The sequence below is a fragment of the Geotrypetes seraphini genome, chromosome 11 (genome assembly GCF_902459505.1).
Source record: "Geotrypetes seraphini chromosome 11, aGeoSer1.1, whole genome shotgun sequence".
In the NCBI taxonomy this organism is placed as follows: Eukaryota; Metazoa; Chordata; class Amphibia; order Gymnophiona; family Dermophiidae; genus Geotrypetes; species Geotrypetes seraphini.
The window spans coordinates 132095781-132109906 of NC_047094.1; the positions used below are offsets into that span (position 1 = coordinate 132095781).

The 14126-nt window shown below is 45.6% G+C and overlaps 1 protein-coding gene across 4 annotated transcripts in view; it reads right to left on the minus strand.

Moving 5' to 3' along the window:
* The window catches only part of LPIN3 (lipin 3), a 71367-nt gene that overhangs the window by 23316 nt on the left and 33925 nt on the right, over positions 1–14126 (minus strand). For all 4 annotated transcript variants that reach the window (XM_033914537.1, XM_033914539.1, XM_033914540.1 and 1 more), the window contains 5 exons: positions 13521–14028; positions 8467–8566; positions 5266–5435; positions 2171–2264; positions 1556–1625 (listed from right to left, as the gene is read on the minus strand). In XM_033914537.1, the coding sequence (XP_033770428.1) occupies positions 1556–1625; positions 2171–2264; positions 5266–5435; positions 8467–8566; positions 13521–14028 (942 nt within the window). The remainder of the gene's footprint in view (positions 1–1555; positions 1626–2170; positions 2265–5265; positions 5436–8466; positions 8567–13520; positions 14029–14126) is intronic.

Sequence of the window (14126 nt, forward strand, 5' to 3'; positions counted from 1 at the left end):
GGTTTTACCCCCTAATGGGAGCACGAGTACTTCTAAGTGTATTGGGGTTTTTCCCCCATACCCCCCCCCCCCTCACAGCATAAAATGGAAGGCCTCAAAGCGGCAGCGCACATTTCTCTTGCGCTCAAATGCTGGTGCGGGATTGTCGGCATGCCACTGTCCTCTGCGCTTTTGACGGTGTAGCCTGAATAGCTGATTTTTAGTACCACTATCCGAATAATTTAGAATGATTTTTTTTTCCTGCCCTGAGCTAACCAGATAGCAATGCTGCATATTGTCGCTATCCAGATAATGTGCCCCTCTGCTCGCCTCCCATCCCAGTGCTATCTGGATAGTGCAATGATTTTCAGTGGAATTATCACCATCCCGTTGCGGAACCTGGGCTCCCTCCAATTATTCCGCAAACAACTGAAAACTTGGCTTTTTACCAAATTGTAACTCAATCCTCCCACCCCACCCCTTAGAGCGCAAAAGGGAAAGCCTCAAAGCGGTGGAATCGGTGGCACGCATTTGGCCTGCGTGGTTTTGACACGTCACCGTTATTCAGATATGAGATGGAGCTAAATATATGGCTATATGTTTAAATGCCACAGACGGCATTTAGAAGAAATGCCAACCATGGCCTGTGAACTATTTTGAGATTATATCAGGTGGGTTTCCCAAATGAGGGTAAACCACATATGCAGAATAATGTGATTACGCAGTAAGGGTAGGTCTGAATGGACTATCCCTTGTTTGGAAAGCACGGGAGGCAATTTTCTGGCTTCCAGTACAATGCATCAACTATCAGTGCAAAGCCTCACACTGCTCCACCCAAACCCTCAGAAACTAAGTAAGGCGGCAGCCAAAGCAAACTTTTAACAGTAACCAAAGTCATAACAATTAACCAGAGGAAGGAGGAGAAGATCAAGACAGCCCTGAACCGCGAGTCAAATGATGTCCCAGGACACAAGCTGAAATTCTGTCCAATAATCGGGCTATAATGGCAATGATATGACAGAGGTCTATAAAATAATGAGTGGAGTGGAAAGGGTAGATGGGAATCGCTTGTTCGCGCTTTCCAAAAATACTAGGATTCGGAGGCATGCGATGAAACTCCTAAGCAGTACATTTACAACAAACTGGAAAAAATAGTTCTTCACACAGCATGTAATTAAACTCTAGAATTTGTTGCCGGAGAATGTGGTGAAATCAGCTTAGCAGGGTTTAAAAAAAAGGTTTGGATCATGTCCTAAAAGAGAAGTCCATAGGCCACTATTGAGATGGCTTGGAGAAATCCACTGCTTATTGCTAGGATAAGCAGCATAGAATCTGTTTTGCTATTTGGCATCTAACTATGTGCTTGGGACCTGGGTTGGCCACTGTTGGAAACAGGAGACTGGGCCTGATGGACCTTCCGTCTGTCCCAGTATGGCAGTTCTTATTGGTCCTTCTTTTCTCACTCTATCAAAGCTTTTATGAATATACAGTACAGTATTGGATGGTAGAAATGTATTCCAGGCCATCTGTGCCACAGGTGGCTGCAAATCTGGCTTTCAAATGCTAGCAGAATTACCTTAGGGAGATTCTTCTGGAAGGCCTGCAAAGAGAGGATAATGGGTGCAGCCACTGTCCAGTTATAGTACCTAAAATGGAAGGTGAGAGATTGGAGATCACATAGGAGCAATTTTGAGTATCGGATCTTTATTCAGCCCTGGATAAACAACCAAACTAAACAGCCTGATTGGAGTCACTTAGGTGGCCAGGTTTTAGGTTAAAGCAAAAGAATTTAAATGACCAGGAAAGCCTTCTGGCTATTTAATTTCCTGTCTTGAGCTAACTGGGCATTTTCAGTGGTATTATTCCATTAAGTGCCACTGAAAAAGCCCAGTTAGTGCCAGACAGGGGATCTCCCGGTCATTTAAATTGTTTTGAATATCGGTCCCTAGATTAATTGTATTGCTGATATAATTCTATTGTTGTTTTATTTTTATGCAGGTTTTTTAATGTACTTGTATAATTTTATGATTTGTGGTCTGGCAGAATATAAATATCAAATTAATATAAATTAAAATGAGCAGAAAAATCCCCAGGTAGCTGAGAATGGAGGCCAATTTCCAACTAAGTAGGCCAAACTAAATAAAATGCAGGATCAGAATCTGAATAGGCAAAGAGTTAACAAGCCACTCACTTGTTGTTAATTCGGACAACCAGGTTTGGGTCTTCAAGGATCGCTGGATTTTCTGACAGTGTATCGTATGACAAGGCGTGCTGCATAAACTTTTCTAGAAAAGAAAGGGCAGGAGAACTTATTCGTTCCTACCAGGGAGAATCAGAGAAAACCAATCACCGATTTTAAAAAAGGTTTGGACAAGTTCCTGGAGGAAAAGTCCATAGTCTGCTATTGAGGCAGACATGGGGAAAGCCACTGCTTGGCCTGGATCGGTAGCATGGAATCTTACTACTCTTTGGGGATCCTGCATGGAATGTTGCTACTTTTTGGGTTTCTGCCAGGTACTTGTGATCTGGATTGGTCACTGTGGAAACAGGATAAGGGGCCAGATAGACCATTGGTCAGACTGAGTAGGGTTATTCTTATGTTCTTATGCTATTGAAAAAGATGTGGGGAAGGCCACTGCTTGCCCTGGATCTTGCTACTCTCTGGGGATCCCAAGTGGAATCTTGCTACTCTCTGGGGATCCCAAGTGGAATCTTGCTACTCTCTGGGGATTCCACGTGGAATCTTGCTACTCTCTGGGGATTCCACGTGGAATCTTGCTACTCTCTGGGGATTCCACGTGGAATCTTGCTACTCTCTGGGGATTCCACGTGGAATCTTGCTACTCTCTGGGGATCCCACGTGGAATCTTGCTACTCTCTGGGGATCCCAAGTGGAATCTTGCTACTCTCTGGGGATTCCACGTGGAATCTTGCTACTCTCTGGGGATTCCACGTGGAATCTTGCTACTCTCTGGGGATTCCACGTGGAATCTTGCTACTCTCTGGGGTTTCCACGTGGAATCTTGCTACTCTCTGGGGATCCCAAGTGGAATCTTGCTACTCTCTGGGGATCCCACGTGGAATCTTGCTACTCTCTGGGGATCCCACGTGGAATCTTGCTACTCTCTGGGGATTCCACGTGGAATCTTGCTACTCTCTGGGGATTCCACGTGGAATCTTGCTACTCTCTGGGGATTCCACGTGGAATCTTGCTACTCTCTGGGGATTCCACGTGGAATCTTGCTACTCTCTGGGGATTCCACGTGGAATCTTGCTACTCTCTGGGGATCCCACGTGGAATCTTGCTACTCTCTGGGGATTCCACGTGGAATCTTGCTACTCTCTGGGGATCCCAAGTGGAATCTTGCTACTCTTTGGGTTTCTGCAAGGTACTTGTGACCAACTGGCCGGGGAGGGAGGGGGCGAGAAAAAGATCGCATAATTTTAATTGCATTGATAACTACAGATCAAACATTTCTTAAAAGCACTATTTATCAAGTCATAGTAAGTAGAACTGTACCACATATTCATGTTTGATTCGATTCAGCCCCTAATTGCGCCCGAATGCAATATTTCTATTCGGCCGAACAGTGATTTAAATTTCAATAGGAATAATCCGGGCTCTACTGTGCTAAATCCTGCTGAAATAAACACTTGATCTCTGATTTCATGTTGTTTCTTTTATTATTTACTATGTTATTCATATCTGGTATTCGTAATCAGCCAAATAATACTTTTTCAATTTTGATATTCGGCCAAATAGTAACATTTCCGATTCGGTACAGCTCTAATAGTAAGTGACTTATGTCACATCACTAATTCATGAAAGAAAGGACTTGATATTTGCATTCAATTCAGCTGTGGGGATTCCTTACCCTAAAACCTCTGTAAGTGCAAAGGGTGCAGAGTAAACTGGAAAAAAGCAAGACCTGCCCCATCACACAACCACCCTTTGTGGCAGGTCTGTTTCATTGCTGTCAGCTTAGTGTGGCCGTTTCAGAACGATGAACTGCCTGCAATGAATCGTCCAATTTCAGTGTTTGGGGGAGGGATTATGCCCCACCCCCCAAATTTCAGAGTTTGGGGGGATTATGCCCCACCCCCAAAATTTCAGCATTTGGGGAGATTATGCCCCCACCCCCCATAATTTCAGCGTTTGGGGGATTATACCCCACCTCCAAAATGTCAGCGTTTGGGGGGGGCGATGCCTCCCCCAAAGGTTTCAGCATTTGCGGGGGGGGGGGCAAAGCCATACCAAATTATACCCTCCCCCCTCTCCTTCCTGTTTGTGATCTGGCACCTCTGCGGCGGCTAGCGGGGAGTCTAGACCAAGTGCCGACTTAGGCAGTTTTAGTTTTTTGATTATGAGCCCCATTGGTTCTAGAATGCTATCACTTATGCGCCCATCTGCCTTTGACAATTTCTCCTGTAAAGAGCATGAAAATATTAGTGACTAACTTATATACAGTAATTGCTCCATGAATACTGAGAATTACAATGTGTATACAAGTGTTTGCCACAGAATCTCAAAACCTGTAGCCCTTGCTGTAGAAATCCAACCTCATGCTGCTGCAGAAGGGCCTTACGAGTATATCTGGGACCCCCGTACAAGAGTTCATTCATTCATGTATTAGAAGAAATTCACCCACAGTGGTAAACTGAAATCCCAGACAGGGTTTGAGATATGGATTTTATAGCTGCTGCAAAGGAGGTGCAAGGTCTGGGGGTACTATTGGACCTGCAGTGCCTTTGACACTATCATTTGGAGTAGGGTTACCAGATGGCTCCAGAAAAAGGAGGACGGATTGCGACATCTGGGTTTTACTTCCTTTGAAAGCAGTGGAAGCAAAAACCAGATGTCTCAATCCGTCTCTAATTTGGAGGGCAGAGGTCGGCTTAAAAATTGCCTTCCTAAAGGGCACTGGATGAAGATAGGGTTAAGAATGGGTTTCCCTACCGGCTTGGCTAGGGAAGTGCAGAGTCCCCGATTGTGGGGATTAACCCCCATCATCCACAGTTAGAGAAACGGGATTTGAGGCCACGGAATGCCACGTAACCATTATATTTCAACGACTCACTTCCTTCCTCAACCTATTTCTTGCCCCTCGTTTCCACCCTTCCCTCTGTCGATCCCTGATCCGCCATCACTTCCTCTGCAGCTGTCTCCGCCTCCTTCCGTGCTCACCTTTGATTTGGCTGCGAAGGCACAGCTTGGGCAGCACTGCATCGGGGGATGGGTAGATCAGGTCCTTAATAGCCATCGCTTCCCATTTCTCTATGTCTTACCGTGCTGGATCTCCCTGCCGTCCCCCAGGCCACCGCACAAGGACAGCATAATGTTGTCCACCAGTTCACAAGTGGGATCTGAGAAGTTTTCCATGCCGCTGTCGTTCATACTGTTTCCAGGGCAGCTCGAGCTGGCATCAGTGCAAGGCTTGGGTGGTGGGGCCGCATCACTGCCAAGGCATAAGATACGAGAATTGCTGAAACCTATGTCACCTGCCAGCCACATTTCCCCTTCCTAGTCAGTGGCGTAGGCTGAGGCGGTGGCACCCTTCCCTGCCCCCACGTCGCATGCGCGCACCTCTTCCCCGTACCTTTTTAACTGTACTGCAAGCAGCCACCAACTTACTGCCTGTGTTGGCTTCAGCGCTCCTCTCTTGACATCACCTCCTGGGCGCGGGTCCCGGAAGAGACGTCAGAGAGAGCGCCGAAGCCGATGCGGCCTGCAAGTTGGTGGCTGCTCGCGCCGAAATGAAAAATGTAGGGGGGAAGGGAAGAGGCACGTGGATGTGACAGGGGGAGGAATGGGAAGGGATGGAGAGGAGATGAAAGATGGTACCCAGGGCGGACCACCCCTCTCAGCCCCCTCCCCCCTTACTATGCCACTGTTCCTAGTCTCCATAGACTTCATCCTTATCCTGGACCTTAGGCAGATTCCTCAGAGAGAAATGAGTTTACACGGTGCAGGAGAACCTACGCATGGCGAGGCTGGACCAAGATTTATTTCCAGGCGTCTGGATTTCCCCGGACAGGTCCTCCTTTTCGAGGACGTGTCCGGGGGTCCGGAGAACTTTTCAAAAACCGGTACTTTGTCCAGGTGTTGAAAAAATTCCTCGAAATCCCGTCGGGCAGGAGGGCATTCGCGCATGCACAGTTGCCACGTCATTGTGTCGCATGCGCAGGTGCCCTCCTGCTCGACAAGAGCAGACGGGGGGGTGGGGGGGAGGAGGGCTAGGGCGTAACTGGACAGGGATGGGTGAAAGTGAGAGGGCCTGGGGGCAGATCTAGGGGTCCGGTAAAATCCGGTAACCCTATCTAAAGGCAGTTCTATGAGCTCTACTGTAATTAGGATTAAAGGGACAATTTGTGTGTTTAAAGGCAGCAAAATAAACGACTGTGTTCCAATTTATTGCCATTATGGGCTCCTTTTATCGAACCGCGCTAGCAGGGGTTAATGCGCGGGGACTTTTCATCACGCGTTAACCCTTGCGCTGGCCAAAAACTACCGCCTGCTCAAGGCGGTAGCAGCTAGCGCGACCGGCGGTTTATTGCACGCTATTACGTGCGTTAGGGAACGCTATTACGCGCGTTAAACCACTCTCGCGGCTTGATAAAAGGAGCCCTATATTTTCCACTGAGTCTGCAGTGACTTACTTCCTCCTTGTCTTCCACTAAAAAAAAAAGTCCAAGGACAATTAATGATTTTTATTTGTTTTGTTATATCTGGTTTTTAGTTGTTTTGCTGGTTTCTTTCTTATGTTCTTTTGTAGCTTGATTTAATTTGTAAACTACTATGATTTGACTAATTGTTAAGGAAAGCCATATACAGTAGTAAGACCTTAAAGAAAGTTCAGTTTTTAAGCTGGTGGCTTCCTCCTGCTCCTTTGGGCGTCCATCTCAGTTGGAACTGAGACCGAGATTTGGCCTGCAAATCTTTATTTGAACTCACCCAGTAATTTCCCCCTTCAGTTTATTTCCCCTCCTAACTTGTTTTCCTCCAGCCATTGCAGTAACTATCTCCAGCCATGGGCCTTTCTCTCAGGCTCCTTCCAGAAAACACAGTTATCTACCTGTAGCAGGTATTCTCCGAGAACGGCAGGATTTCATCCGATGCAGCCCACATGGGAACTTTTCCTCAGCACTTTGAAATGTTGACAATATACCCAGATGGGACCCTGAGTTCCAACAGAACCAAATTAAGCTCACATAAAAACCAAAAACCTTAGAAAATGGCCAGGAAAACCTATCGAGAGAAGCTTCTGGGAAATGAAGCATATGACGGTGTCATGGCTCGCATGTAGAAAAAAGAAATTTAGTTAACTCGGAGGCAAGCACAATGCTCTAAACGTTCCATTGGGTTCTGCAGGAAATGAAGGACTAAGGGGGATCTCATGCAAGAATGGCAGGCGGAAACAGGCACGGTAAGACATTCCTAAAAGTTCTGGAGAAAAAGTTCCTGTGCAGGCTTTGTCAGAGGACGGCACCCGTATGGGAGAATTCAGTTTGTTCTCAGAGAACCCTTCAGTTGAAATATATCATGAAGGTGCAATACATTCCACATCTGATATTTCACATACAGAAGGTGTAGATCTGATGAATGTCAAAAGCTTAATGCAACCTCATAATAGTAGTATTTTACAAAGAACCCCCCCTTAAACTATGCAATTCCCCCTTCCCCTTCCCCCTAGCAGGAAATTTGAGCTGGAGAGCATTTCTGTGACCCCCCCCCCCCCACCCGATAGGGAGGGATATAGGCTAAACCTCTACCAACACTCGAGTGGAAAAGGCGTGTAGGAGGAGCTACAGTTACACAGTTGCTAGCAATATTTAATAATGTTCTTGCCTACATAGCTAAGTGATCAAATAGGACCATATAAAAAGCTGCCCTAAATTTGGATTCCTAACTGGCGCTGAATATCGGCCAGCAACCACAGAGCTTCCAGTTAGTGGCCTCTGGTGTGCAAAGATCGCCCTTCCCTCCCCCTCCAAAGTGGCCTGACCCCCATTATGGACCTCCCACAACAAAATAATTCCCCTTTACATTATGTGGTCCCTCCTCCCGTCCCAAGGTCAAAGGCTAGCTCCTAAATCTGGCCAGGAGATGTCACTGTTGCAAATCAATGACAACCCCCTAACCTCATGGGCTGTGAAGGCTGCCACCTCAGTTTTCCCATCCCCCCATCAATACAGGAAGCAGAACCCAAGTTACCTCACCCTAGCAATATACAGCCCAAATGTTGAGCCACCCCGATGGCCCTGTAGTAGCTTAGAAATATAGAAACATAGAAATTGACGGCAGATAAGGGCCACGGCCCATCCAGTCTGCCCACCCTAATGACCCTCCCCTGCCTTTACTTTGCGAATAGATCCCATAGCTTATGGTTCTATTTGCTACAAAGTTAGATCACAGACTCTGGGAAGCTTGAGTACAGTATGAGTAAGGCCTCCATGAAGGACATAAAAGCCACCTGTACTCCGCTATACCTTTTTGGGAAATAAAGGGCAATCTCTTCAGAATTTAATTTTACGATGTCATCCAGGTAGATATCAGAAGGACCCTGGTGCTGGCTTCTCTTCAAAGAACCTTTACGTAATGCAATAAAAATAAAAAAACAAACATATTTTAATTTTTAATTCTGCATGTACACCGCTTAGACTATTAGATAGGCGGTATATCAAAATAAAATTAAACTTAAAACTTGAGTATGTCTACTTCAGTACAGTCAGATTGGGATATACGAGGGTCATTTCATAAATAATGCACACTATTTTTTTAAAATTTATGTTTTATTTTTTTCTCAAGTATTTCTTTACAGTCTTTCAATATAGTCTCCCTGCTTTGCAATGACCGAGTCCCGACGTCCGGGAAACTTCATTATTCCATCCAAGACACCGTTTTTGTACCGGTGGAAAAAAGCTCTTCCAGAGATGCAAAACGATGTCCACGCATAAGTTGTTTCAACTTTGGGAAAAGGTCGAAGTCTGGTGGACTTATGTTTGGACTGTAGGGAGCATGAGGTAACACCTCCCAGCCTTATTTGCGTAGTTTTTCAATGATATTCTCTATGTATCTATGTAAACTTTTACTAATTCTGACGGGGGTTGCCATTCAACATATTACTGGAAATTGGAAGGATTATACTAAGCTTAATTATACCTTTTGGTGGAATTCAGTCTGTCATATTTATAAGAGTGCTTGCTATACAGCAAGGAAATTATCATAATTTTAAAAAGATTTGGGGGCCATTGATTACATATTCTAATGATCAGACACCTTAACCACCCCTTTTTTTTTATTGTATATGGTTATAAATAGGGTTGGATTGGGATATATGATATTTGTTTTAACTGGTTTATTACTAATGGGTGGGATGGGTGGGGAGGGATTCTTTTATGTTTTGATGATTATAAGTAAGAATGTCAAGTGATTTGTAAAATTTATTTTTGATTGAATATTATGCACTTGTTGTAAGATATGAAAACGAATAAAGATTTTTTTTTAAAAAAGATATTCTCTATGTGCGGGCGAGCGTTGTTATGAAGAATGACTGGCCCAGCCAAGAGCAACTGAGGTCGGGTTTTATGCATTTTTCTGTGCATTTTTTGCAAAAAATCACGATAATACACTGCTGTGACACTTCTTCCACATGGAACTTTGTCTGGAATGATGATGCCTTCGTGATCATAAGCAAAAATCATCATTTGTTTGACTTTTGATTGAGGTTGTCGAAATATTTTTGGCCGTGGGGAAGATGGAGCTCTCCACTTGTCATTGAAAAACTATGCAAATACGGCTGGGAGGAATTACCTCATGTTCCCTATAGTCCGGACATGAGTCCACCAGACTGACCTTTTTCCATAGTTGAAACCACCTATGCATGGACATCGTTTTGCATCTCTGGAAGAGCTTTTTTCCGCCAGTAGCCGAGCCATTCAGCAACTGAACAAAAACGGTGTCTTGGATGGAATAATGAAGCTTCTCAGACGTTGGAACTCGGTCATTGCAAAGCAGGGAGACTATATTGAAGGAATGTAAAGAAATACTTGAAAAAAAAATAAACATGATATAGATATACTGTATATATATATATATCTTCTATAATAAAACCCTAAGCGCGCAAGCGCACTTACAACACCGTGATCCCTGACTCCGTGATGTGTGCTTCGGTGTCAGACATGCGCAGTAGAAGGAGCCAGCGGTGGTACGATGGTTTCTTCTACTGCGCATGCGGATGCACCTTAACCATGGAGGTGACTCCCCCCTCCCACCTTCACTTCATCTAATACAGGTGCCCCAGGTCTGGCCGCGGCCCACGGTCTGGCCGGCTCCCTTACTGAAGTTATTCTTCAGTCTGTTGCCGCCGCCGCAGCTCCTCTCACGAGCTGCACCTGCGTCGGAAGCCTCCCTGATGTCACGTCAGAGAGAAGGCTTCCAACGCAGGTGCGGATTGTGAGAGGAGCTGCAGCGGCGGCTTTTAGGAAGAGAAATGCTGTTACCCTGCTGCACAAGGAAGGGGGGGGGAAATGCTGCTGCTGCTGTACAGGGAAGTGGGGGGGGGGGAGAAATGCTGCTGCTGCTGCTGCTGCTGCTGCACAGGGATGGGGGGAATGCTGCTGCTGCACAGGGAAGTGGGGGAGGGAGAGAGAAAGGGGGCCAGGGAGCAATCTTGGTTTGCTTTGGGGGGGGAGACAGAAGGGGGCCATGGAGAGAGACAGAAAGACAGACAGACAACGCATGAGAATGAAAGACAGACACACAGAAAGACAGCAGGCAGGGAGAGAGACAGACAGACAGGGGGCCAGAGAGAGAGAGAGAGAGAGAGACAAAGAGAAAGACAGACAGACAAAGGGGGCCAGGGACAGAGACAGACAGAAAGAATGATAGACAGCGGGAGGGAGAGAGATAGAAAGAAAGATAGACAGCAGGAGGGAGAGAGACAGAAAGAGAGGAAGAAAGAGACAGGGGCAGGGAGAGACACAGAGAGAAAGAAAGAAAGAAAGACAGACAGACATATATTCTAGCACCCGTTAATGTAACGGGCTTAAACACTAGTATATATATATATATCATCAACATCTTTTGTCGTTTCAAGCTACATTATGGGATAAAGTTCTGATTTCTTTACTAGTTACCTCTAGTTCATATCAGCACTTTAGAGGACAATTGAAAACATATCTGTTTACAAGATTTTTAGGGAATTAACGTATTCAATTGTATATGGACAGTTTTTATTCTACTTTGTAAACAGCATAGAACTTAATGGCATTGCAGTATAGAAATAAATGTTTATGTGAAATATATATATATATATATTTTTTTTTTTTTAATTTATTTGTTTGTGTAAAACTTCTGTTATTTTTCTGGAATATATTAGGATTGTATGTATTTTTTTTATGGATATTGTAAATGTAAATTGTCTGCAGACCACTTAGAACCACAGAACAGAGTGGTTAAGACATATTCTAAATACGTTGTGGGACATGGTATCAGCCTTCATGTACCTGAAATTACAGAACCACCGTAGTTACGCACAGTTGCCCCCTCTTGAAACCTAAAGTTAGACATCAAGGGGCTGATTCTATAAACGATGCCTAAATCAGTCGGCGCTGAAAAAGAAAGGCTCTGGCCGCGTGTTAATCACACTAAGGCACCGTTTACAGAATCGCGGCTAGTGGTACCTATGTAAAAACATATGCACCTGAAATGTAGCCGAGGGTTTTAAAGGCCTACATTTCAGCTGTCTAAGGGCTCCTTTTACTAAGGAGCGCTAAGCGTTTTAGCACGACACTAACACGTATATGGACGCATGAGCCGTTAGCACGCGCTAAAACGCATAGCGCGCCTTAGTAAAACAGGGGGTTAGTTTTTGGAGAATTACACTTAGAGGTGCCTAACTCTCGCTCCACCCATAGAAGCACCCACTTAGGCGTTAGGCTCCGATAAGCGCATTGCGACAGGCACCTGTCTTTTATAGACTCGGATAGGCGCCTAGAGCCCAATTAAATTTTTAAAAACTAATTGTTGAGGCTGTTAAGGGTATTTTGCCAATGAAACCCCCCCCCCCTTATTTACAAAACCCTAGTGTGATTTTTATTGCTGGCTGCAGCAGTAACAGCTCCGATGCTAAAAACCACGCTACGGTTTTGTAAAGGGGGGAGGTTAGGCCCCAATTGCACACATGTTAAAGGATATAAGCACTTATGGGGGACCTCTCATATACTGACAGACTGAAAAAGCTGGGGCTTTTCTCCCTGGAAAAGCGACGACTCAGGGGAGACATGATAGAAACCTTCAAGATCATGAAGGGCATAGAAAAAGTGGACAGGGACACATTTTTCAAACTAAGGGGAACCACAAGTACAAGGGGGCACTCAGAGAAATTGGAAGGGGAAAGGTTTAGAACAAACGCCAGGAAGTTCTTTTTCACCCAGAGGGTGGTGGATACATGGAACGCGCTGCCGGAGGATGTGATAGGCAGAAGCACGCTACAGGGCTTCAAAGAAGGTCTGGACAGGTACCTAGAGGACAAAGGGATTGAGGGGTACAGATAGGGGTACAGATAGAGGTACAGATAGGGGTACAGATAGGAGTAGAGGTAGGTTATAGGGACAGGATTAGAGGTAAATTATAAAATTAGTCAAAGACCATTGTTCAGGCAGTGGGCCTGATGGGCCGCCGCGGGAGCAGACCGCTGGGCAGGATGGACCTCTGGTCTGCCCCAGCAGAGGCAACTTCTTATGTTCTTAACTTCTTATGAGGCACTTAACAGCTAGGCACAATTCATGTGTTCTTCAATGCAAGGCCCGGGGACTAATGGCGGGCCTTGAAGATCTCTGAGGCAGCCCTCATCATCATTCTGGCTTTTCTTTCTGCTTCTCTTTGCCTCTCTACCCAAGTTCATGACAGAAAAGGGGAGGTGGATGAAAGGAAGAGCCACATGCTTGAAGGACAAGGCGTTTCTCAGTAGATAAAAGAGAATGCATTTGGAAATGTTTGCAATCTTAAGGATGCCCCCAATGAAGTTTGACGATAGGCTGATGGAGATGGATGTCTCCAGTGCCGAACTGAGGGTGAGAGGTGCCTCTCTTCTGCTCTCTTCTCCGCCCCCTCCCCCATCTCCACACGCTTCTTGCCCACCCCCTCCTGCCGCGCCCACGCCGCTTCCCTTCCCCCGTAACTCTGTTACATTCCTAGCGCGAGCAGGGACCCCCCCCCAAACTGTTGTCACGCTAACATGGGCTCTTCCTCTGATGTCACTTCCTAGGTGCGGGTCCAGGAAGTGATGTCACAGGAAGAGGCTACGCTGGCATGACAGCAGGTTGGGGGTTGATCACACTATGTTGGAAGGTTGCTCTGTTTTAATAAAATGGTTTTAATTTATAGTCCTTCGGACTTTGGTATTTTACAGTATTCTGTGTCTTTCTTTTCAATGATTTGATAGTATAAAAAGTGACCGCCCTTAGCTTAAGTCCTAGGGATTACAATGGTGGCAACACAGCTATAGTCCATCTATGAGTGATCTAACGACTCTTCTTACCTTTTCTGTTTTGTTTACCAGGCTTCAGTTCTGTGTTGACATCACAATCTGCTGGTTTAATGCACTGTGATCCAGTCTGGCTTGTGCCAGGCACCTCTTCTATATGCAAAACCAGTTTAAACTCTTCTGCTTTGGCCTCACTGGTTTTCTCTCCTCCTGTTGCTTCCAGTGGTTTTCGAATTTCCAGTCTCTGCGCCTCTACCCCTGGGCACTCGGCTCTCTTGCCAGCATGCGCTGTTTCAGCTCTTCGCGCTTTCCCTGACACGGAAGGACCGCTGCTATTCTGGAAAAGGGGTTCAGGTCGGAGTAGAGAAGTGAGAGGTGAGGAATCCTTCGAGTATAAGGTTTGGGGCTCATCCAGGGAGTCCTCGGTGATAGCTCGGAAATGGGTGGATTCAGAGGGCCAGATGGACATAATGTTGTCATCTTTTGAAGCTGGCAGAGGACGATGTGCGGTTAGGCTACTTAGAGCTGATTTGGGAGGTTCTGTTCTTTCCCATTTTGAAACCTACAACAGTAGCATTGAAAGAAGTTGAGATATTAAGCCAAAAATAGAAAGTTACAACAAAGAGAGGAAGCGCTAGGTATTACACTGACCTGTGAGAG